Source organism: Melanostigma gelatinosum (genome assembly GCF_949748355.1).
Source record: "Melanostigma gelatinosum genome assembly, chromosome: 4".
Taxonomy (NCBI): domain Eukaryota; kingdom Metazoa; phylum Chordata; class Actinopteri; order Perciformes; family Zoarcidae; genus Melanostigma; species Melanostigma gelatinosum.
The window spans coordinates 30,954,638-30,979,637 of NC_136637.1; the positions used below are offsets into that span (position 1 = coordinate 30,954,638).

The 25,000-nt window shown below is 42.7% G+C and overlaps 1 protein-coding gene across 1 annotated transcript in view; it reads left to right on the forward strand.

Annotated features, from left to right (window-relative positions):
* The first annotated feature begins 999 nt into the window (after window positions 1-999).
* Window positions 1,000-25,000, forward strand: part of LOC306776636 (calcium/calmodulin-dependent protein kinase type IV) — a 24,454-nt gene continuing 453 nt past the window's right edge. Inside the window, exons 1-11 of the mRNA XM_079267396.1 lie at window positions 1,000-1,463; window positions 5,022-5,100; window positions 5,673-5,735; window positions 6,223-6,305; window positions 8,102-8,174; window positions 10,696-10,786; window positions 12,545-12,619; window positions 16,088-16,163; window positions 16,524-16,650; window positions 24,545-24,697; window positions 24,937-25,000. The exon at window positions 24,937-25,000 is cut by the window's right edge and continues 453 nt beyond it. Of these exons, the coding sequence (XP_079123522.1) occupies window positions 1,357-1,463; window positions 5,022-5,100; window positions 5,673-5,735; window positions 6,223-6,305; window positions 8,102-8,174; window positions 10,696-10,786; window positions 12,545-12,619; window positions 16,088-16,163; window positions 16,524-16,650; window positions 24,545-24,697; window positions 24,937-25,000 (991 nt within the window). The 5' untranslated portion in view covers window positions 1,000-1,356. The remainder of the gene's footprint in view (window positions 1,464-5,021; window positions 5,101-5,672; window positions 5,736-6,222; window positions 6,306-8,101; window positions 8,175-10,695; window positions 10,787-12,544; window positions 12,620-16,087; window positions 16,164-16,523; window positions 16,651-24,544; window positions 24,698-24,936) is intronic.

Genomic DNA, 25,000 nt, shown 5'->3' on the forward strand with positions numbered 1-25,000 from the left:
TGATTCATATTGTTTACTAATGATTCCTATTGTTTATTAATGATTACTATAGTTTATTAATGATTACTATTGTTTACTCATGTTTATTAATGATTCATATTGTTTACTAATGATTCCTATTGTTTATTCATGTTTACTATTGTTTATTAATGATTCCTATTGTTTACTAATGATTCCTATTGTTTACTAATGTTTGTCCATATTCTTTAAAAATTGAAACAGCAATTTGACTCACTCAATTTTGTTCATGTTTTATTAACTTTTGTCCAATAATTTGCTAATATTTTTTCGTAACAAACATTTGCAGATTATTTGACTTATATATTTTTGGGATAATTTATTAACGATAAATGTAGATTTTACCATTAAAAGTAACTTGATCATGAAACCTTTTGTTTCTCAGTTTAAAGGTTTATTATATTTGACAGACTCATTTAAATAGATAGGAGTCACACATTAATGCCACAGTGAATAAACAGATTAATAATCTATATTAAAATAAAAGACGTTTAACGTGCATGTGACGTGCATCGGTGTCAGAGGTGCGGGTTTGATTCCCGGATCAAAGCTCCAGATTTCGTCTCGTGTACATTTATGTATTTAGGCTGCCGACGAGGCTCCAGTGACCGAGGGACCAGCCGTCCAATCACAACGCGACTGGGCTCCCCTGCTGCGCTGTGATTGGTCGCTTTGGGACGAGTGGGCGGGACAGCATCTCTCTCTCTCCCTCTCTCTCTCTCTCTCTCTCTCTCTCTGCGGATCCAGCGGTCATCTGGAATCAAACCTCCGCGCACCACAAACACCGACGTTCCGCACCGAGCCCGCCCCGGTTTCGCAGTCTGTTCCCCGCTGAAGACGCGCCCGGGCCGTGTTGTTATCTCCACCGGGAGGCTGCAGGAGGGACCGCGTCTACCGGTAAAAACACGGAAATACGACTAAATCCCAGGAGGAGGTGTGATGGACTGAAGTGATCCGACGACCGGGTTTCATAGGCCCCGATGGGAGCTGCGACACATCTGGACCGGGTCCGTGTGCGTCCCGGTTCTGGCCTCAGTCTGGACTGAAGAGTCGTGTTTGTCCCTGAAGATTCCAGATTCGATGTGTTTGTAGTTTTCGTTTCTCTGATAAAGAACCAGGTCCTGGTCCAGAGTTCCTCCTGCTGGTCTGGATTAAAGAAGCCCATCAGGATCATGAACCACCCCCCTCTGCTCCTCTAATCTGGATTTAAATCTGAGAGCTGACCTGGTTTACTCTGCACGCCTGACCCAGTCTGAACCCCCTGGGTCCTGGTTGTGGTCTCGGACTCTGGTCCTGGTCCTACTAGGTCCTGGTATTTGGGGGAGTTCCGCTGTTGCCATGCCGACGTCCCGGCCTGGTTCGGCGCCGGTGGAGTTCTGGGTGGACGGGTCGAGGCGGGACGGGACGGTGGAGGAGGTCTACACTCTGAGCTCCGAGCTGGGCAGGTCTGGACCACATTAGGGAACCACATTAGGGGCTGGGGGGGGAGCTCAGGTAGACCGGGTCCACGGGATCCTCCTCAGGTCCTGTATTATCTGTGATAAACACACATGATAGGGGGGGCAGAGGTAGTCATGTAGAGGGTCTGTAGTGGACCAGGCCTTCAGGACTGGGAACCAGTCACTGAACGTCCAGGTCAGACTAGTATGAACGGATCGATGGTCTCTGTTATACTGGGGGAACACAGATGGAGGTCTGAAGAGAAGTGTCTTAAAGCTGCATTCTCTCTAGTGTCCACCAGGGGGCGACTCCTCTGGTTGTATAGAAGTCTATAGAAAATGACTCTACTTCTCTCTTGATTTATTCCCTCAGTAAACATTGTAAACATGAGTTTATGTCTCAATCTCTAGTTTCAAGTATTCTTCAATACAGCATGATGTTCATTTAGTACATTATGGTCCATTTAGAGTCACACAGACCATAAAGCAGGGGATGCTTTAGGGCGGGGCTACACGCTGATTGACAGGTCGACACCAGAGACGTATACAGTGTCTCTACGTCACTCCTCAGTCCAGATATGGTCACTTCCTGTTCACTGGTTGATAAAAATCAAGATGACGACTAGGTATATTCTTATAAACAGTCTGACCTGTTTAAACAGAACTAGATATCATTCAGGAAGTCTGTTCACTTTAAAATAAAAGAGCCTCTGAGTTACAGATGACTCTTTCTCAGAGTAAGTCAACGGGGGAAAGTCTTTTTGGGCCCCATGACATCAGGTGATGGACCAGGAAGTTGTGGTTACACTGTTCGTCTACTTTGGGTACTTCTCAAGTCTCTTAATTGTCGTTTCCTCGTTCCTCTCTCCTCGCATGGTTTCCTCCATGCATCCCTGTGGGAGGGACTAAGACGGGGATGCAATAAGAGACTTGAGAAGTACCCATAGTCTCTTTAAACCCCCGGAGCTCTTGCTTTGGTTCGGTCCAGCCTTCTGGTTCTGGACCACGTGGACTAGAACCAGTGAATTGCATCTTAGATCTTAACGAGGGGAAACTTTACGTTCAGCTCAAAGATGTCAAGGTTCTTCTCACATTTACTTTTCCCTTCAGGCTCATCTGGTTCTTTGTCAGTTTGAATCAGTTTGAAACAGTTTGTTAGTGAAACTGTTCAGTTAGTCAAACAACTGAAGGATCTTCATCATCGTCTCTGAGACGGATGTCTGGTGTGATGTTCCATTGGGTCACTGAGACCGGAGCTGATCTCAGATCAGACTCCTTTAATGGAGACGATAACAGAGGATTGTGGGTCAGAACATCCAGAGAGGCCTGCTGGCTTCCTGAGCTCGTGTATTAGATTTGACAGGTGTACCTAATAAATTGACCAGCGTGACATCATGATGACTGTCCAATCAGTGAGTTCCCTGAAACACAACAATCATTGTTTCATTTGTTTTGGACCAAAACTCAACTGTTGTTATTGTTGTCGTTGGTTACTGAAACAACAATAACACTAATATTGCCCTGGAAACAGTAAAATTATGTCAGCAGTGAATTCAGCAGCTCTGTTACCAGGTGTCCTGTTGCCATGGAGACTAGCCAGGACTGTGTGTGTGTGAGAGAGTTTGTGTGTGTGTGTGTGTGTGTGTGTGTGTGTGTGTGTGGTTGCTCTTCAGATGAGTCTGTTTCCTCCATCTGTCCCAGCAGAATAACAGATCCCCCCCTACACACACATGCAGACTCACACACACACACACATTTTAATAATTTATTTCTGTCCTAGAGAAGACCGATGTTTTCACCGTCAGAGAGAATTTGTGTCAACATGACTGATCTAGTAGAAAGATGAGGAAGACAGTTTCTCCTGTTTGCCTCTCCGAAAAAAGAAGTATTCAGGTCCTTTACTGCAGTAAAAGGACAAATACCACTCTGTGAAAATACCAGTTCAGGTTCAACCCCGTGGTGTTGGACGTCGGGGCGTTCAGGTTCAACGGCGTGGTGTTGGACGTCGGGGCGTTCAGGTTCAACCCTGTGATGTTGGACGTCGGGGTGTTCAGGTTCAACGGCGTGGTGTTAGATGTCGGGGTGTTCAGGTTCAACGGCGTGGTGTTGGACGTTGAGGCGTTCAGGTTCAACCCCGTGATGTTGGACGTCGGGGTTTCAGGTTCAACGGCGTGGTGTTAGACGTCGGGGCGTTCAGGTTCAACCCTGTGATGTTGGACGTCGGGGTGTTCAGGTTCAATGGCGTGGTGTTAGACGTCAGGGTGTTCAGGTTCAACGGCGTGGTGTTGGACGTTGAGGCGTTCAGGTTCAACCCCGTGATGTTGGACGTCGGGGTGTTCAGGTTCAATGGCGTGGTGTTAGACGTCGGGGCGTTCAGGTTCAACCCTGTGATGTTGGACGTCGGGGTGTTCAGGTTCAATGGCGTGGTGTTAGACGTCGGGGCGTTCAGGTTCAACCCTGTGATGTTGGACGTCGGGGTGTTCAGGTTCAATGGCGTGGTGTTAGACGTCGGGGTGTTCAGGTTCAACGGCGTGGTGTTGGACGTTGAGGCGTTCAGGTTCAACGGCGTGGTGTTGGACGTCGAGGTGTTCAGGTTCAACGGCATAGTGTCAGACGTTGAGGCGTTCAGGTTCAACAGCATAGTGTTAGACGTTGGGGCATTCAGGTTCAATGGCATAGTGTTAGACGTTGAGGCGTTCAGGTTCAACGGCATAGTGTTAGAAGTTGAGGCGTTCAGGTTCAATGGCATAGTGTTAGACGTTGGGGCATTCAGGTTCAATGGCATAGTGTTAGACGTTGGGGCATTCAGGTTCAATGGCATAGTGTTAGACGTTGGGGCATTCAGGTTCAATGGCACAGTGTTAGACGTTGGGGCGTTCAGGTTCAACGGCGTGGTGTTGGACGTTGAGGCGTTCAGGTTCAACGGCGTGGTGTTGGACGTCGAGGTGTTCAGGTTCAACGGCATAGTGTCAGACGTTGAGGCGTTCAGGTTCAACAGCATAGTGTTAGACGTTGGGGCATTCAGGTTCAATGGCATAGTGTTAGACGTTGAGGCGTTCAGGTTCAACGGCATAGTGTTAGAAGTTGAGGCGTTCAGGTTCAATGGCATAGTGTTAGACGTTGGGGCATTCAGGTTCAATGGCATAGTGTTAGACGTTGGGGCATTCAGGTTCAATGGCACGGTGGTAGACGTTGGGGCGTTCAGGTTCAACGGCATGGTGTTAGACGTTGGGTCGTTCAGGTTCAACGGCATAGTGTGAGACGTTGGGGCGTTAAGGTTCAACGGCATAGTGTTAGACGTTGGGGCGTTAAGGTTCAACGGCGTAGTGTTAGACGTTGGGGCATTCAGGTTCAACGGCATAGTGTTAGACGTTGGGGCGTTCAGGTTCAACGGCATAGTGTTAGACGTTGGGGCGTTAAGGTTCAACGGCATAGTGTGAGACGTTGAGATGTTCAGGTTCAACGCCGTGGGGTTGGACGTCGTGGCGTTCGGGTTCAACGCCGTGGTGTTAGAAGTCAATGTGTTCAGGTTCAACATGGTGTTTGATCTTTTGTTTCTTTCAGAGGAGCGACGTCCATCGTATATCGCTGTGAGGAGAAGCAGACTCAGAAACCCTACGCTCTCAAAGTCCTCAAGAAAACGGTCAGTGTTGGAACCAGAGGCCAGACGTCATGATAAGGTTCCCTTCTGTCAACATCAGGAGCCTGAGGCTAACTATAAGCTAATTAGGCCGAGATGCTAACTAAACGAACGGGAAGAGAAGCTAACTTAAGCCAATGGGGCAGAGACGCTACGTGTAAGATAACAGAACCTAGAAGCTATCTGGATTCGTGGCTTTATCTCACTTTTCGTGAAACAGAACTGTGATTCAGGCAACATGTTGTGGATTTATTGATCTGGGTTTTGACTGAACAGAGCTGGAATGGAGAGGACTAGTATGTGTAGCTAACAAGACACATCATGTAAATACTCATAATATATCCATGTTTGTTTGTAATGATATTTGTTTTTATTTAGAAAGAAATTACAAAAGAATTAAAAAGAAAAACAATACTTTCGATGGAGCTGGCTATCAGCTTCCCCCTACTTCCAGTCAGTGTGTTAAGCTAGGCTAACCATGTTCTGGACCTCATTGCTAACTTTAAATACTGTGAGTCAGTTTGAGCTTCTGTCTTTGAACTCATCAGATGTTTACGTTGTTTCTTCTGTCGCAGATCGACAAGAAAATAGTTCGCACAGAAATTGGCGTCCTGCTGCGTCTTTCCCACCCAAACATTGTGAGTATGTTTCTCAGTAAGTAATTATCAATTCATTTGATGAACCAGCTGATGTGATTTGTGTTTTATATGTTTTATGTATCGCATACATTTGGGATATTGTGATGGATTCTCCAATTTGAGTGTTAGACCAACATAAATCTCATTGATCCCTGTTGTCATCTGTGAGGTTCAGGGACACTTGGTTCTTATGAATTAGGAGCTGGTTCTCCATCAGAACCGGTTCACTATTAGAATAGTTTCTTCATTTATACTGGTTCTCCATTAGAAAAGGTTCTCCACTACTACAACAGGTTCGCCTTCAAAACCGGTTCTCCACCACAACAGGTTCTCCATTTGAACAGGTTCTCAATAAGAACAGGTTCTTTATCAGGAATGGTTCTCCATTAGAACTTGTTCTACACCAGAACAGGTTCTCCATCAGAACAGGTTCTCCATCAGAACAGGTTCCTGAGAGTTGTACCTTGTTCCTTTGGTTGTCTCTCAGATCCAGCTGAAAGAGATCTTTGAGACGGACACGGACATCGCTCTGGTGCTGGAGCTGGTGACGGGAGGAGAGCTGTTTGACAGGTATCATTTATTTATCTTGTATCATATTATATAAATAACTGGTTCAGTTATGAATCCAGTTATAGAATCAGCAGGAAAGAGGATCATCAGATCAATTCTTTTTATTGTAGTTGATCATCTATACATGATGATACCGCGATGAAAACATGAGAACGAACATTCAGAAAATAACTGTACCTATAGAGACATGAAGATAACGCACACATTATTGCTAATTAACGTGATTAACATTATTACTAATACATTAACGTTATTAACATTATTACTAATACATTAACGTTATTAACATTATTACTAATACATTAACTTTATTAACATTATTACTAATACATTAACGTTATTAACATTATTACTAATACATTAACGTTATTAACATTATTACTAATACATTAACTTTATTAACATTATTACTAATACATTAACGTTATTAACATTATTACTAATACATTAACGTTATTAACATTATTACTAATACATTAACATATTAACATTATTACTAATACATTAACGTAATTAACATCATTACTAATACATTACCGTTATTAACATTATTACTAACACATTAACGTTATTAACATTATTACTAATACATTAACGTTATTAACATTATTACTAATACATTAACTTTATTAACATTATTACTAATACATTAACGTTATTAACATTATTACTAATACATTAACTTTATTAACATTATTACTAATACATTAACGTTATTAACATTATTACTAATACATTAACGTTATTAACATTATTACTAATACATTAACTTTATTAACATTATTACTAATACATTAACGTTATTAACATTATTACTAATACATTAACGTTATTAACATTATTACTAATACATTAACATATTAACATTATTACTAATACATTAACGTAATTAACATCATTACTAATACATTACCGTTATTAACATTATTACTAACACATTAACTTTATTAACATTATTACTAATACATTAACAAATTAACATCATTACTAATACATTAACATATTAACATTATTACTAATACATTAACTTTATTAACATTATTACTATATATTAACATATCAACATTATTACTAATACATTAACGTTAGCAACATTATTACTAAAACATTAACTTTATTAACATTATTACTAATACATTAACTTTATTAACATTATTACTAACACATTAACTGTATTAACATTATTACTAATACATTAACGTTATGAACATTATTACTAATACATTAACTTTATTAACATTATTACTAATACATTAAATTTATTAACATTATTACTAATACATTAACTTTATTAACATTATTACTAACACATTAACTGTATTAACATTATTACTAATACATTAACGTAATTAACATCATTACTAATACATTAACGTAATTAACATTATTACTAATACATTAACATATTAACATTATTACTAATACATTAACATATTAACATTATTACTAACTCATTAACATTATTACTAACACATTAACATTGTTAACATTATTACTAATACACAAACATTATTACAAATACACAAACTCATTAACATTATCACTAACACATTACCTTTATTAACATTATTACTAACACATTAACATATTAACATGATTACTAACTCATTAACATTATTACTAATATACTAACATTATTACTAATATACTAACATTATTAACATCATTGATAATACATACTTAATTGCAGTAATTAGCAACTTTCCACCGGTGTTGGTCCCGGAATATAAAATGTAAAATCATTGTTGAAAATGTAAATAAGCATGTCATATTTTGATCTGGTGTTTTTTCTGCAGGATCGTGGAGCGAGGTTACTACAGCGAGAGAGACGCCGCTCACGTCATCAAACAGATCCTGGAAGCTGTTGCGGTAAGACTGCTGCATTCAGTGTCTGTTCTCACTTTCAGTAAAATCCAGCACTGTCTGAGTGTCTGTTTATATTGTCAGAGTGGATCATCCAGCTCCATCAATCCCTCTGCTCATTAGATTACTGTTCACTTCCTCCATCTCTGTTCAATCTCTGCAGCTCCACACACTGAACCACTGTTAATGAACCAGCTGCTGGTTACAGTTAGTTCAGAGTTAACTTCTGGTTAGCTTCTAACCGGGCTAACATTTTCCCCTGCTTCTCGTCTTTGTACTAAACTAGGCTGAACATGAACCTCTATCTGAACTGGACACACCGAGAGGAAACTGATCTCCATCTGAATAATGTGGCAGGATTTCATGAACTGTTGTACTGTTCTTTTAAGGTTCACTAAATGGTGTACTGTTTTTTTTAAGGATCACTAATTGGTGTACTGTTCCTTTAATGATCATTAAATGTAGTACTGTTCCTTTAAGGTGTTCTGGATGTTGTACTGTTCCTTTAAGGTTCACTAAATGTTGCACTGTACCTTTAACGATCATTAGATGTTGCACTGTACCTTTTAACGATCATCATTAGATGGTGTACTGTTGCTTTAAAGATCATTAGATGGTGCACTGTTGCTTTAAGGACCATTAGATGGTACACTGTTCCTTTAAGGATCATTAGCTGGTGCACTGTTCCTTTAAGTTCTAACAGAAGTTCCTGCTGCTATAAACAAGTAGTAGAACTAGTAGTGTAGACGTGTAGTGAGAGTAACGTGTCATTGATACGAGCAACGTGAAGCTGTCCCTGAACCACGGGGGGGGTTTAGTTGTGGCAGTAGACTTTCAGTAGGTAGTTGTAATAGTTGCAGTAGTTAGTTACACTTGTTGCAGTAGTTAGTTACAGCAGTTGTAGTAGTTGGTTACAATAGTGGCAGTATTTAGTTGCATTAGTTAGTTGTAGTAGTTGGTTGCGTGTTTTGCAGTAGGTAGTTGCAGTAGTTGTAGTAGTTAGTTGTAGTAGTTAGTTCCATTAGTTGTAGTAGTTGGTTGCGTGTTTTGCAGTAGGTAGTTGCAGTAGTTGTAGTAGTTAGTTGTAGTAGTTAGTTCCATTAGTTGTAGTAGTTGGTTGCGTGTTTTGCAGTAGGTAGTTGTAGTAGTTAGTTGTAGTAGTTAGTTCCATTAGTTGTAGTAGTTGGTTGCAGGTGTTGCAGGAGGTAGTTGCAGTGGTTGTAGTAGTTGTAGTAGTTAGTTGCAGTAGTTAGTTCTATTAGTTGTAGTAGTTGGTTGCAGGTGTTGCAGTAGTTAGTTGTAGTAGTAGTTCGTTGAATAGTTGCAGCTGTTAGTAGCAGTGGTTGTAGTAGTTAGTTGCAGTAGTTCCAGTAGTTTGTTGTATTAGTTGCAGTAGGTAGTTGTAGTAGTTGGTTGCCAGTGTTGCAGTAGGCAGTTGCAGTATTTGTACTTAGTTGCAGTAGTTAGTTCCATTAGTTGCAGAAGTTAATTGCAGTAGTTTCAGTAGTTGGTTGCAGGTGTTCCAGTAGGTAGTTGCAATAGTTAGTTGTAGTCGCTGTAGTAGTTAGTTGCAGTAGTTGCTTTAATTAATCGCAGTAGTTGCAGCAGTTAGTTGTCGTAGTCATTTGCATTAGTTTCAGTAGTTGTGGATAATGGTTACAGTAGTTGGTAGCAGGTGTTGCAGTAGTTGCATGTGTTGTAGTAGTTAGTTGCATTGTAGCAGTAGGTAGTTGCAGTAGTTGTCATAGTTCCTTACAGGTGTTGCAGTAGTTAGTTGCATTTGTTGCAGTAGTTGGTTGCGTTGGTTGTAGTAGTTGGTTGGATTGATTGCAGCTGTTGGTTGCGTTGGTTGCAGGTGTTTCTTTGAGCAGCGTTGCTGCTCACAGCAGCAGCAGCAGGTCTCTTATGTAACAGCAGCTTCCATCCTGCTGCTGAACAGATTAAAACCAGAGGATTAATAAACACACACACATAAATACAATCCGACCACAGCTGACCTACATCTACCATGCAGAGAAACATACGCATATGTGTGTGTGGCATTAATCTGCAGCGCAGAAACATCCTACAGCCCGTGAACACACCAGAAGATTTTTTCCACCAATTTCCAAAGCTCTGGGTCGTGATCCCACGAGTTCTATGTTCACAGTTTCTCTTAAGGAGAGACGCGCTGCAGCTAAACATCTCCGGTATTTATTTTCACGTTGCCTCCATGAAAATGATGCAAATGAGACAAATAACAGATTAAAATAAGAGACCTCTGTTCTGTTGAAATAAAGTCTCCTCTAGTCGCTGTCTACATCAGCTGATCTGAGGAGAGGAAGTGAGTGTTCACAGCAGGGGATGTTGGGAGCTGGAGGAAGAGGCCATCTGTCAGTCCGCCCTGCCAAATCCTCCACAGACCCCCCACCCAACCCCACCTCCAGCACCTACAGCTGGCTTCTCATCATGTCAGACCCACTGCTGACTTTAATGCACGAACAGAAAGTGGAGCAGCTTCTGAAGTTAGAGTCTTTGTGTGTTTCAGTATCTCCATGAGAACGGAGTCGTGCATCGAGACCTCAAACCGGAGAACCTCCTGTACGCCGACCTGTCTCTGGACGCTCCGCTGAAGATCGGTAACGAGCCGACGCCCACCTTTACCCTCTGACTCCTTCACCCTCTGACTCCTTCACCCTCTGACTCCTTCACCCTCTGACTCCTTGACCTCTGACTCCTTCACCCTCTGACTCCTTGACCTCTGACTCCTTCACCCTCTGACTCTTTCACCCTCTGAGTCCTTGACCTCTGACTCCTTCACCCTCTGACTCTTTGACCTCTGACTCCTTCACCCTCTGACTCCTTTACCCTCTGACTCCTTCACCCTCTGACTCCTTGACCTCTGACTCCTTGACCTCTGACTCCTTGACCTCTGACTCCTTCACCCTCTGACTCCTTCACCCTCTGACTCCTTGACCTCTGACTCCTTGACCTCTGACTCCTTGACCTCTGACTCCTTCACCCTCTGACTCCTTCACCCTCTGACTCCTTGACCTCTGACTCCTTCACCCTCTGACTCCTTCACCCTCTGACTCCTTGACCTCTGACTCCTTCACCCTCTGACTCCTTCACCCTCTGAGTCCTTGACCTCTGACTCCTTCACCCTCTGACTCCTTTACCCTCTGACTCCTTCACCCTCTGAGTCCTTGACCTCTGACTCCTTCACCCTCTGACTCCTTGACCTCTGACTCCTTTACCCTCTGACTCCTTCACCCTCTGACTCCTTCACCCTCTGACTCCTTGACCTCTGACTCCTTGACCTCTGGCTCCTTCACCCTCTGACTCCTTGACCTCTGACTCCTTGACCTCTGGCTCCTTCACCCTCTGACTCCTTGACCTCTGACTCCTCTGTAGATCTAATGGTGACAAGAAGGAAATACACTTAACTGAACCTCAGCTTGTGATCTGAAGTTATAAATATATTTATCATATCAACATAAACTTTACTGAAACACAAATCATTTCAAACAGCTGACATAACGAGCCTGTCGTATTCATATCTGGTGTACGTTTGATTCCTCCTGCTTGCTTCCTTTGAAGAGCTTTTGTTTGACTGCGCTGAAGACAAACAGACTCCAGTTGTGACTAATTGCACAACAAATAAGAGTAGAAAGAAACTCGACTCACAGTAATAGCAGTTGGGAAGTCATTACCTTCCTGGTGTTTCTTTCTTAAACAGACCTTTTTCCTGCTGGAGTCTGGTGGAGAATCAGATGTTGCCATATCATTTAACATCATATTACATATTCATCACGTATTAACGTCCACACAGACGGAGGAATATGTAAATGATTTAGATTTGTGTTGTAAGGTAAAAGAACCTCAAAATGGTACTTGAGGACAGTACTTAAGTAAATGTACTTAGTTACATTGCACCATTGCAATTCATCTGGAGATAAGAGAGGAGAACAAGTCATATTTATCCCCCTTCTATGTTGTCCAATGCAAGCTGACCTTATAATGCTGCTAATTCTGACAGCACCTGAAGGCAGCATCATGCTCCGTCCTTTGGTTTGAGCTCAGTGAGAACAGAACACCATGGCTGACTCGTAACCAGCTCCCGTTATCCGTCGGTGTGTGTCGGCCTCCAGCAAACAGTTACAGATGGAAGTGACTCTCTAAGAGAGACTCTTCACCACCAACACCTCCCTTTGGTTCAGAGACTCTCTCCTCATCACATCTCACCCCCACACTTCACTTTAAATAGAAACAGGAAACCGCAGAAACACCTCGATGCACGAAACAGCTTTTTATCTCAAAACCCCAAAAGCTAAAAACAAAACCATGAATCATATGTTCGAATCCACTTGTCATCTGAACTTCCTCCTCTCTTACAGCCGACTTTGGTCTTTCCAAAATCATCGATGACCAGGTGACCATGAAGACCGTCTGTGGTACGCCGGGGTACTGTGGTAAGTTCAAGACCTCTACGACTACGTGATCTCTAGAGTAGTATGTAATGGTGTAGCAGCAGTACATGATGTAGTGGCAGTAGTACATGTAGTAACATTAGTAGATGATGTAGTAACAGTAGTACATGTTGTAGTAACATTAGTAGATGATGTAGTCACAGTAGTACATGTTGTAGTAACATTAGTAGATGATGTAGTCACAGTAGTACATGTTGTAATAACATTAGTAGATGATGTAGTAACAGTAGTACATGTTGTAGTAACATTAGTAGATGATGTAGTCACAGTAGTACATGTTGTAGTAACATTAGTAGATGATGTAGTCACAGTAGTACATGTTGTAGTAACATTAGTAGATGATGTAGTAACAGTAGTACATGTTGTAGTAACATTAGTAGATGATGTAGTCACAGTAGTACATGTTGTAGTAACATTAGTAGATGATGTAGTCACAGTAGTACATGTTGTAGTAACATTAGTAGATGATGTAGTCACAGTAGTACATGTTGTAGTAACATTAGTAGATGATGTAGTAACAGTAGTACATGTTGTAGTAACATTAGTAGATGATGTAGTAACAGTAGTACATGTTGTAGTAACATTAGTAGATGATGTAGTAACAGTAGTACATGTTGTAGTAACATTAGTAGATGATGTAGGCACAGTAGTACATGTTGTAATAACATTAGTAGATGATGTAGTAACAGTAGTACATGTTGTAGTAACATTAGTAGATGATGTAGTAACAGTAGTACATGTTGTAATAACATTAGTAGATGATGTAGTAACAGTAGTACATGTTGTAGTAACATTAGTAGATGATGTAGTAACAGTAGTACATGTTGTAGTAACATTAGTAGATGATGTAGTAACAGTAGTACATGTTGTAGTAACATTAGTAGATGATGTAGTCACAGTAGTACATGTTGTAGTAACATTAGTAGATGATGTAGTAACAGTAGTACATGTTGTAGTAACATTAGTAGATGATGTAGTGGCAGTAGTACATGTAGTAACATTAGTAGATGATGTAGTAACAGTAGTACATGTTGTAGTAACATTAGTAGATGATGTAGTAACAGTAGTACATGTTGTAGTAACATTAGTAGATGATGTAGTAACAGTAGTACATGTTGTAGTAACATTAGTAGATGATGTAGTCACAGTAGTACATGTTGTAGTAACATTAGTAGATGATGTAGTCACAGTAGTACATGTAATAACATTAGTAGATGATGTAGTAACAGTAGTACATGTTGTAGTAACATTAGTAGATGATGTAGTAACAGTAGTACATGTTGTAGTAACATTAGTAGATGATGTAGTAACAGTAGTACATGTTGTAGTAACATTAGTAGATGATGTAGTCACAGTAGTACATGTTGTAGTAACATTAGTAGATGATGTAGTAACAGTAGTACATGTTGTAGTAACATTAGTAGATGATGTAGTCACAGTAGTACATGTTGTAGTAACATTAGTAGATGATGTAGTAACAGTAGTACATGTTGTAGTAACATTAGTAGATGATGTAGTCACAGTAGTACATGTTGTAGTAACATTAGTAGATGGTGTAGTAACAGTAGTACATGTTGTAGTAACATTAGTAGATGATGTAGTAACAGTAGTACATGTTGTAGTAACATTAGTAGATGATGTAGTCACAGTAGTACATGTTGTAGTAACATTAGTAGATGGTGTAGTAACAGTAGTACATGTTGTAGTAACATTAGTAGATGATGTAGTAACAGTAGTACATGTTGTAGTAACATTAGTAGATGGTGTAGTAACAGTAGTACATGTTGTAGTAACATTAGTAGATGGTGTAGTAACAGTAGTACATGTTGTAGTAACATTAGTAGATGATGTAGTAACAGTAGTACATGTTGTAGTAACATTAGTAGATGGTGTAGTAACAGTAGTACATGTTGTAGTAACATTAGTAGATGATGTAGTAACAGTAGTACATGTTGTAGTAACATTAGTAGATGGTGTAGTAGTAGATGATGTAGTAACAGTAGTACATGTTGTAGTAACATTAGTAGATGGTGTAGTGGTAGATGGTGTAGTAGCAGTCGTACATGTTGTAGTAACATTAGTAGATGGTGTAGTAGTAGATGATGTAGTAACAGTAGTACATGTTGTAGTAACATTAGTAGATGGTGTAGTGGTAGATGGTGTAGTAGCAGTCGTACATGTTGTAGTAACATTAGTAGATGGTGTAGTAGCAGATGGTGTAGTAGGAGTAGTACATGTTGTAGTAACATTAGTAGATGGTGTAGTAGTAGATGGTGTAGTAGAAGTAGTCCATGTTGTAGTAACATTAGTAGATGATGTAGTAGCAGTAGTACATGTTGTAGTAACATTAGTAGATGGTGTAGTAGCAGATGGTGTAGTAGGAGTAGTACATGTTGTAGTAACATTAGTAGATGGTGTAGTAGTAGATGGTGTAGTAGAAGTAGTCCATGTTGTAGTAACATTAGTAGATGGTGTAGTAGCAGTAGTACATGTTGTAGTAACATTAGTAGATGGTGTCGTAGTAGATGGTGTACTAGAAGTAGTACATGTTGTAGTAACATTAGTAGATGGTGTAGTAGCAGGAGTACATGTTGTAGTAACATTAGTAGATGGTGTAGTGGTAGATGGTGTAGTAGCAGGAGTACATGTTGTAGTAGCATTAGTAGATGGTGTAGTAGTAGATAGTGTAGTAGTAGATGATGTAGTAACAGTAGTACATGTTGTAGTAACAGTACTACATGTTGTAGTAACATTAGTAGATGGTGTAGTAACAGTAGTACATGTTGTAGTAACATTAGTAGGTGTAGTAGTAGATAGTGTAGTAGTAGATGATGTAGTAACAGTAGTACATGTTGTAGTAACATTAGTACATGTTGTAGTAACATTAGTAGGTGTAGTAGTAGATAGTGTAGTAGTAGATGATGTAGTAACAGTAGTACATGTTGTAGTAACAGTAGTACATGTTGTAGTAACATTAGTAGATAGTGTAGTAGTAGATGGTGTAGTAACAGTAGTACATGTTGTAGTAACATTAGTAGGTGTAGTAGTAGATAGTGTAGTAGTAGATGATGTAGTAACAGTAGTACATGTTGTAGTAACAGTAGTACATGTTGTAGTAACAGTAGTACATGTTGTAGTAACAGTAGTACATGTTGTAGTAACATTAGTAGATGGTGTAGTAGTAGATGGTGTAGTAACAGTAGTACATGTTGGAGTAACATTAGTAGATGGTGTAGTAGTAGATGCTGTAGTAACAGTAGTACATGTTGGAGTAACATTAGTAGATGGTGTATTGTCAGTTGTAGGTGTGTTCAATGACCTGCGTTGCTCTGATGTCTGTCAGCGAGCAGCGGTGCGTTCACTGCAGATGCTGCTCTGTGGTGTATCACAATACTCTCAGTTAGAGCTTCTGTCAGCCATCTGTTGGCTAACGGACTCCTCTGCCTGCAGCTCCAGAGATCCTGCGGGGAAACGCTTACGGCCCTGAGGTGGACATGTGGTCGGTGGGCGTCATCCTCTACATCCTGTGAGTCCATTCGCACCTCCTACCAGTCCCATGAAGGGATTGATTATTGACTCACTCCTGTCAGTGTTTCACATCTAACTTTTATGGTCCTCTGTCTGTCTCATAACAGCGATGACATCATGTCAAACACTGCTTCCTGTTTATCTGTTACTGTGTTGGTGGTGCCTTTAAATGGGTTTGATGGTTTTTAAAGTCATTAAGCTATAGAGGTTATTCTCTCATTGACTAATGTAAAAAGACTAAGTCTAGTCATGTTTGTTTTTGTTTTAAGTGTCTGAGCCACGAGCTAACCTCTTGAAATACAGCCTCATTATGAACTATGAGTACTTGTACCATGATCTACTGCGTCCTGTTCCCCAGACTCTGTGGGTTCGAGCCCTTCTTTGACCCGAGGGGGGATCAATACATGTACAGTCGAATCCTCAACTGCGACTACGAGTTTGTGTCTCCGTGGTGGGACGACGTCTCCCTCAATGCCAAGGATCTGGTGAGTTCCTCTGATCCTAAGGACATCCTGACATGAAGCACTCAATTCTCTTATAAATTAAAACAAGTACCATGTATCAAGTCTTGCTTGAATGTTTTTTTTTCTTGAATAACTTAGACTTGTTCTGCACTTAAACATGTCTCAATCAGAATCAGAATCAGCTTTATTGGTCATGTATGTGTGCGCATACATGGAATTTGACTCCAGTTACACATTACTCTCATCGTACATACACACTTGTGAAATATATACAATAAACAAGAGAAATATAAGAAAAACAAGGACATTTAACAGCTATACAATGTAGTAATTAGGACATGTTGTTATGCTATTTTGACCTCTTGTCCTCTGATAGGACACCGCTCCAAGTACGGAAATGTTTTGGTACTTTTTACGAGAGATTTATTATAGTTTGTCTGGCGCCGATCATCCTTTCCCACGAACGTTTTGTGAGAACCAAATGTGTGTTACATAACATGTTATATTAACTGTTTACGTGTGAGCCTAAATTACTTCAGTTCAATTCAAGTTCAATTAAAAGTTTATGATTTTTTCTTCAATATTATCAATATATCCCAACAAAAAAAGTATATATATATATATATATATATATATATATGATACAATAGTGCAAACAGGTAGTAGTGCAATATGACTTATTTATTGTTCATCAGAGTGACGGCAGAGAGAAGCTGTTCCTGTGTCTGGTGGTTTTGGTGTACAGAGCCCTGTAGCGCCCTCCAGAGGGGAGGAGGTGAACAGCTTGTGTCCAGGGTTTGAAGGGTCTGCAGAGATCTTTCTGCCCGTTTCCTGACTCTGGAGGTGAACAAGTCCAGGATGGAGGGCAGGCTGGAACCAATGACCCTCTCTGCAGACCTGACAGTCCGTTGCAGTCTGTTCTGTCCTGTTTGGGGTCCGATCCAAACCACACAGTGATGGAGGAGCAGAGAACAGACTGGATGATGGTGGAGTAGAACAGGATCAGCAGCTCCTGAGGCAGGTTGAACTTCCTGAGCTGGAGCAGGAAGTACAACCTCTGCTGGGCCTTTTTCCTGATGGTGTTGATGTTGGGAGCCACTTCAGGGAGTATGGTGAGGGGAGGGGGGGCAGTGTTGGGGGCTCCTCCTGAAGTCCACTGTCATCTCCACAGTGTTGAGCTTGTTCAGCTCCAGGTTGTTCTGACCACACCAGAGGACCAGCCGTTCAGCCTCCCGTCTGTACGCAGACTCATCACCGTCCCTGATGAGGCCGATGACCGTTGTGTCCTCTGAGAACTTCAGGAGTTTGACAGACGGGTCCTCTGAGGTGCAGTCGTTGGTGTAGAGGGAGAAGAGCAGTGGGGAGAGACCACATCCCTGGGGGGTCCAGTGCTGATGGTCCGGGTGCTGGATGTGGTGTTTCCCAGCCTCACCTGCTGCGTCCTGTCAGTCAGGAGGTTAGTGATCCACTGACAGGTGGAGGCTGCACAGTGAGCTGGAGAGTTTGGGTGGAGTATCTCTGGGATGATGGTGTTGAACGCGGAGCTGAAGTCCACAAACAGAACCCTTCATATGACCCTGGGGAGTCGAGGTGTTGCAGCATGTAGTGCAGTCCCATGTTGACTGCATCATCCACCGACCTGTTTGCACGGTAAGCAAACTGCAGGGGGTCCAGCAGGGGTCCTGTGATGTTCTTCAGATGGGACTTGACTGGAAAAGACTTGACTTGTACTTCTTTTGTCTGGAATGTGCTGTAAACCTGGACTGGGCTTAAGAAACATTCTTTTATCATTTCAGACTTGACTTAGACTTTTTCTCAAGTGGCTTGGATCCTCAAATGACATAATACTTGTCCTGGACTTGTGTGAAGAAAGTTGAGACTTGACTTGTCGGCGCAATCAGACTTGACCTGTGAGTTCTTCCCTTCTGGACAAACGGTTCTGAACTCGGTCCTGACCCTGTTCATCCTGACCCTGTTCATCCTGACCCTGTTTATCGTGACCCTGTTCATCCTGACCCTGTTTATCGTGACCCTGTTCATCTTGACCCTGTTTATCGTGACCCTGTTCATCCTGACCCTATTCATCTTGACCCTGTTTATCGTGACCCTGTTCATCGTGACCCTGTTTATCGTGACCCTATTCATCTTGACCCTATTCATCCTGACCCTGTTTATCGTGACCCTATTCATCCTGACCCTGTTTATCGTGACCCTATTCATCTTGACCCTGTTCATCGTGACCCTATTCATCTTGACCCTGTTCATCGTGACCCTGTTTATCGTGACCCTATTCATCTTGACCCTGTTCATCGTGACCCTATTCATCTTGACCCTGTTCATCGTGACCCTGTTCATCGTGACCCTATTCATCTTGACCCTGTTCATCGTGACCCTATTCATCTTGACCCTGTTCATCGTGACCCTGTTTATCGTGACCCTGTTTATCGTGACCCTGTTTATCGTGACCCTATTTATCGTGACCCTATTCATCTTGACCCTGTTTATCGTGACCCTGTTCATCTTGACCCTGTTTATCGTGACCCTGTTCATCCTGACCCTATTCATCTTGACCCTGTTTATCGTGACCCTGTTCATCGTGACCCTGTTTATCGTGACCCTATTCATCTTGACCCTATTCATCCTGACCCTGTTTATCGTGACCCTATTCATCCTGACCCTGTTTATCGTGACCCTATTCATCTTGACCCTGTTCATCGTGACCCTATTCATCTTGACCCTGTTTATCGTGACCCTGTTTATCGTGACCCTGTTCATCGTGACCCTATTCATCTTGACCCTATTCATCCTGACCCTGTTTATCGTGACCCTATTCATCCTGACCCTGTTTATCGTGACCCTATTCATCTTGACCCTGTTCATCGTGACCCTGTTTATCGTGACCCTATTCATCTTGACCCTGTTCATCGTGACCCTGTTTATCGTGACCCTATTCATCCTGACCCTGTTTATCGTGACCCTATTCATCTTGACCCTGTTCATCGTGACCCTATTCATCTTGACCCTGTTTATCGTGACCCTGTTTATCGTGACCCTATTCATCTTGACCCTGTTTATCGTGACCCTGTTCATCGTGACCCTGTTTATCCTGACCCTGTTTATCCTGACCCTGTTTATCGTGACCCTGTTTATCGTGACCCTGTTTATCGTGACCCTATTCATCTTGACCCTGTTCATCGTGACCCTATTCATCTTGACCCTGTTTATCGTGACCCTGTTTATCGTGACCCTGTTTATCGTGACCCTATTCATCTTGACCCTGTTCATCGTGACCCTATTCATCTTGACCCTGTTCATCGTGACCCTGTTTATCGTGACCCTATTCATCTTGACCCTGTTCATCGTGACCCTATTCATCTTGACCCTATTCATCTTGACCCTGTTCATCGTGACCCTATTCATCTTGACCCTGTTCATCGTGACCCTGTTTATCGTGACCCTGTTTATCGTGACCCTGTTTATCGTGACCCTATTTATCGTGACCCTATTCATCTTGACCCTGTTTATCGTGACCCTGTTCATCTTGACCCTGTTTATCGTGACCCTGTTCATCCTGACCCTATTCATCTTGACCCTGTTTATCGTGACCCTGTTCATCGTGACCCTGTTTATCGTGACCCTATTCATCTTGACCCTATTCATCCTGACCCTGTTTATCGTGACCCTATTCATCCTGACCCTGTTTATCGTGACCCTATTCATCTTGACCCTGTTCATCGTGACCCTATTCATCTTGACCCTGTTTATCGTGACCCTGTTTATCGTGACCCTGTTCATCGTGACCCTATTCATCTTGACCCTATTCATCCTGACCCTGTTTATCGTGACCCTATTCATCCTGACCCTGTTTATCGTGACCCTATTCATCTTGACCCTGTTCATCGTGACCCTGTTTATCGTGACCCTATTCATCTTGACCCTGTTCATCGTGACCCTGTTCATCGTGACCCTATTCATCTTGACCCTGTTCATCGTGACCCTGTTTATCGTGACCCTATTCATCCTGACCCTGTTTATCGTGACCCTATTCATCTTGACCCTGTTCATCGTGACCCTATTCATCTTGACCCTGTTTATCGTGACCCTGTTTATCGTGACCCTATTCATCTTGACCCTGTTTATCGTGACCCTGTTCATCGTGACCCTGTTTATCCTGACCCTGTTTATCCTGACCCTGTTTATCGTGACCCTGTTTATCGTGACCCTATTCATCTTGACCCTGTTCATCGTGACCCTATTCATCTTGACCCTGTTTATCGTGACCCTGTTTATCGTGACCCTGTTTATCGTGACCCTGTTCATCGTGACCCTGTTTATCCTGACCCTGTTTATCCTGACCCTGTTTATCGTGACCCTGTTTATCGTGACCCTGTTTATCGTGACCCTATTCATCTTGACCCTGTTCATCGTGACCCTATTCATCTTGACCCTGTTTATCGTGACCCTGTTCATCGTGACCCTGTTTATCCTGACCCTGTTTATCCTGACCCTGTTTATCGTGACCCTGTTTATCGTGACCCTGTTTATCGTGACCCTATTCATCTTGACCCTGTTCATCGTGACCCTATTCATCTTGACCCTGTTTATCGTGACCCTGTTTATCGTGACCCTGTTTATCGTGACCCTATTCATCCTGACCCTGTTTATCGTGACCCTGTTTATCGTGACCCTGTTTATCGTGACCCTATTCATCCTGACCCTGTTTATCGTGACCCTGTTCATCGTGACCCTGTTTATCGTGACCCTATTCATCCTGACCCTGTTTATCGTGACCCTGTTTATCGTGACCCTGTTTATCGTGACCCTGTTTATCGTGACCCTATTCATCCTGACCCTGTTTATCGTGACCCTGTTTATCGTGACCCTGTTTATCGTGACCCTATTCATCCTGACCCTGTTTATCGTGACCCTGTTTATCGTGACCCTGTTCATCGTGACCCTGTTTATCGTGACCCTATTCATCTTGACCCTGTTTATCGTGACCCTGTTCATCGTGACCCTGTTTATCGTGACCCTGTTTATCGTGACCCTGTTTATCGTGACCCTGTTTATCGTGACCCTGTTTATCGTGACCCTATTCATCCTGACCCTGTTCATCGTGACCCTATTCATCTTGACCCTGTTTATCGTGACCCTGTTTATCGTGACCCTATTCATCCTGACCCTGTTCATCGTGACCCTATTCATCTTGACCCTGTTTATCGTGACCCTGTTTATCGTGACCCTATTCATCCTGACCCTGTTCATCGTGACCCTATTCATCTTGACCCTGTTTATCGTGACCCTGTTCATCGTGACCCTATTCATTTTGACCCTGTTTATCGTGACCCTATTCATCTTGACCCTGTTTATCGTGACCCTGTTTATCGTGACCCTATTCATCCTGACCCTGTTCATCGTGACCCTGTTTATCTTGACCCTGTTCATCGTGACCCTATTCATTTTGACCCTGTTTATCGTGACCCTGTTCATCGTGACCCTGTTTATCGTGACCCTATTCATCCTGACCCTGTTCATCGTGACCCTGTTTATCTTGACCCTGTTCATCGTGACCCTATTCATTTTGACCCTGTTTATCGTGACCCTGTTCATCGTGACCCTGTTCATCGTGACCCTATTCATCTTGACCCTGTTCATCGTGACCCTATTCATCTTGACCCTGTTTATCGTGACCCTGTTTATCGTGACCCTGTTTATCGTGACCCTGTTTATCGTGACCCTGTTCATCGTGACCCTATTCATCCTGACCCTGTTCATCGTGACCCTATTCATCTTGACCCTGTTTATCGTGACCCTGTTTATCGTGACCCTATTCATCTTGACCCTGTTCATCGTGACCCTATTCATCCTGACCCTGTTCATCGTGACCCTATTCATTTTGACCCTGTTTATCGTGACCCTATTCATCTTGACCCTGTTTATCGTGACCCTGTTTATCGTGACCCTATTCATCCTGACCCTGTTCATCGTGACCCTATTCATCTTGACCCTGTTCATCGTGACCCTATTCATCTTGACCCTGTTTATCGTGACCCTGTTTATCGTGACCCTGTTTATCGTGACCCTGTTTATCGTGACCCTATTCATCTTGACCCTGTTTATCGTGACCCTGTTCATCCTGACCCTGTTTATCGTGACCCTGTTTATCGTGACCCTGTTTATCTTGACCCTGTTCATCGTGACCCTATTCATTTTGACCCTGTTTATCGTGACCCTGTTCATCGTGACCCTGTTTATCGTGACCCTATTCATCCTGACCCTGTTCATCGTGACCCTATTCATCTTGACCCTGTTCATCGTGACCCTATTCATCTTGACCCTGTTTATCGTGACCCTGTTTATCGTGACCCTGTTTATCGTGACCCTGTTTATCGTGACCCTATTCATCTTGACCCTGTTTATCGTGACCCTGTTCATCCTGACCCTGTTTATCGTGACCCTGTTTATCGTGACCCTGTTTATCGTGACCCTATTCATCTTGACCCTGTTTATCGTGACCCTATTCATCGTGACCCTGTTTATCGTGACCCTGTTTATCGTGACCCTATTCATCTTGACCCTGTTCATCGTGACCCTGTTTATCGTGACCCTATTCATCCTGACCCTGTTTATCGTGACCCTGTTTATCGTGACCCTGTTTATCGTGATGCTATTCATCTTGACCCTGTTTATCGTGACCCTATTCATCCTGACCCTGTTTATCGTGACCCTATTCATCGTGACCCTGTTTATCGTGACCCTGTTTATCGTGATGCTGTTCATCTTGACCCTGTTTATCGTGACCCTGTTTATCGTGACCCTGTTTATCGTGACCCTGTTTATCGTGACCCTGTTTATCGTGACCCTGTTTATCGTGATGCTGTTCATCTTGACCCTGTTTATCGTGACCCTGTTTATCGTGACCCTATTCATCCTGACCCTGTTTATCGTGACCCTGTTTATCGTGACCCTGTTTATCGTGACCCTGTTTATCGTGACCCTGTTCATCTTGACCCTGTTTATCGTGACCCTGTTTATCGTGACCCTGTTTATCGTGACCCTGTTTATCGTGACCCTGTTTATCGTGACCCTATTCATCCTGACCCTGTTTATCGTGACCCTGTTTATCCTGACCCTGTTTATCGTGACCCTGTTTATCGTGACCCTGTTTATCGTGACCCTGTTTATCGTGACCCTGTTTATCGTGACCCTGTTTATCGTGACCCTGTTTATCGTGACCCTATTCATCCTGACCCTGTTTATCGTGACCCTGTTTATCGTGACCCTGTTTATCGTGACCCTGTTCATCCTGACCCTGTTTATCGTGACCCTGTTTATCGTGACCCTGTTCATCCTGACCCTGTTTATCGTGACCCTGTTTATCGTGACCCTGTTTATCCTGACCCTGTTTATCGTGACCCTGTTCATCCTGACCCTGTTTATCGTGACCCTGTTTATCGTGACCCTGTTTATCGTGACCCTGTTCATCCTGACCCTGTTTATCGTGACCCTATTCATCTTGACCCTATTCATCTTGACCCTGTTTATCGTGACCCTGTTTATCGTGACCCTGTTTATCCTGACCCTGTTTATCGTGACCCTGTTCATCCTGACCCTGTTTATCGTGACCCTGTTTATCGTGACCCTGTTTATCGTGACCCTATTCATCTTGACCCTATTCATCTTGACCCTGTTTATCGTGACCCTGTTTATCGTGACCCTGTTTATCGTGACCCTGTTCATCCTGACCCTGTTTATCGTGACCCTGTTTATCGTGACCCTGTTTATCGTGACCCTGTTTATCGTGACCCTGTTCATCCTGACCCTGTTCATCTTGACCCTGTTCATCCTGACCCTGTTCATCCTGACCCTGTTTATCGTGACCCTGTTTATCGTGACCCTGTTCATCTGTCTGCAGGTCAGTAAACTGATCGTCCTCGACCCTCAGAAGCGCCTCAGTGTCCGGGAGGCCTTGCAGCACCCCTGGGTCCTCGGCAAAGCCGCCCGCTTCTCCCACATGGACACCGCCCAGAGGAAGCTCCAGGAGTTCAACGCTCGTCGTAAACTAAAGGTGAGGACGGCGTCTTAGAGAAGACCTTTTGAGAGGAACGGGAGCTCAAAGGGCTGATCAAACTCTTTACGAATCTCCCTGTAAAGAGTTGTTGATGTGTGGTCTCCTACTGATGAGGAGTCAGGATCCTCCTCAGTTCGTGTTTTGAGTGTGAAGATCTGAAATCATCAGGATCTTCTTTCGTGTTCTCAGTGAGCAGTACATCGACCAAATGCTAACAGGCTAAAATGTGTTGACAGGCTGCCATGAAGGCAGTCGTGGCCACCAGTCGGATGCACGAGGGTTCGCGGCGTCGCACCGACA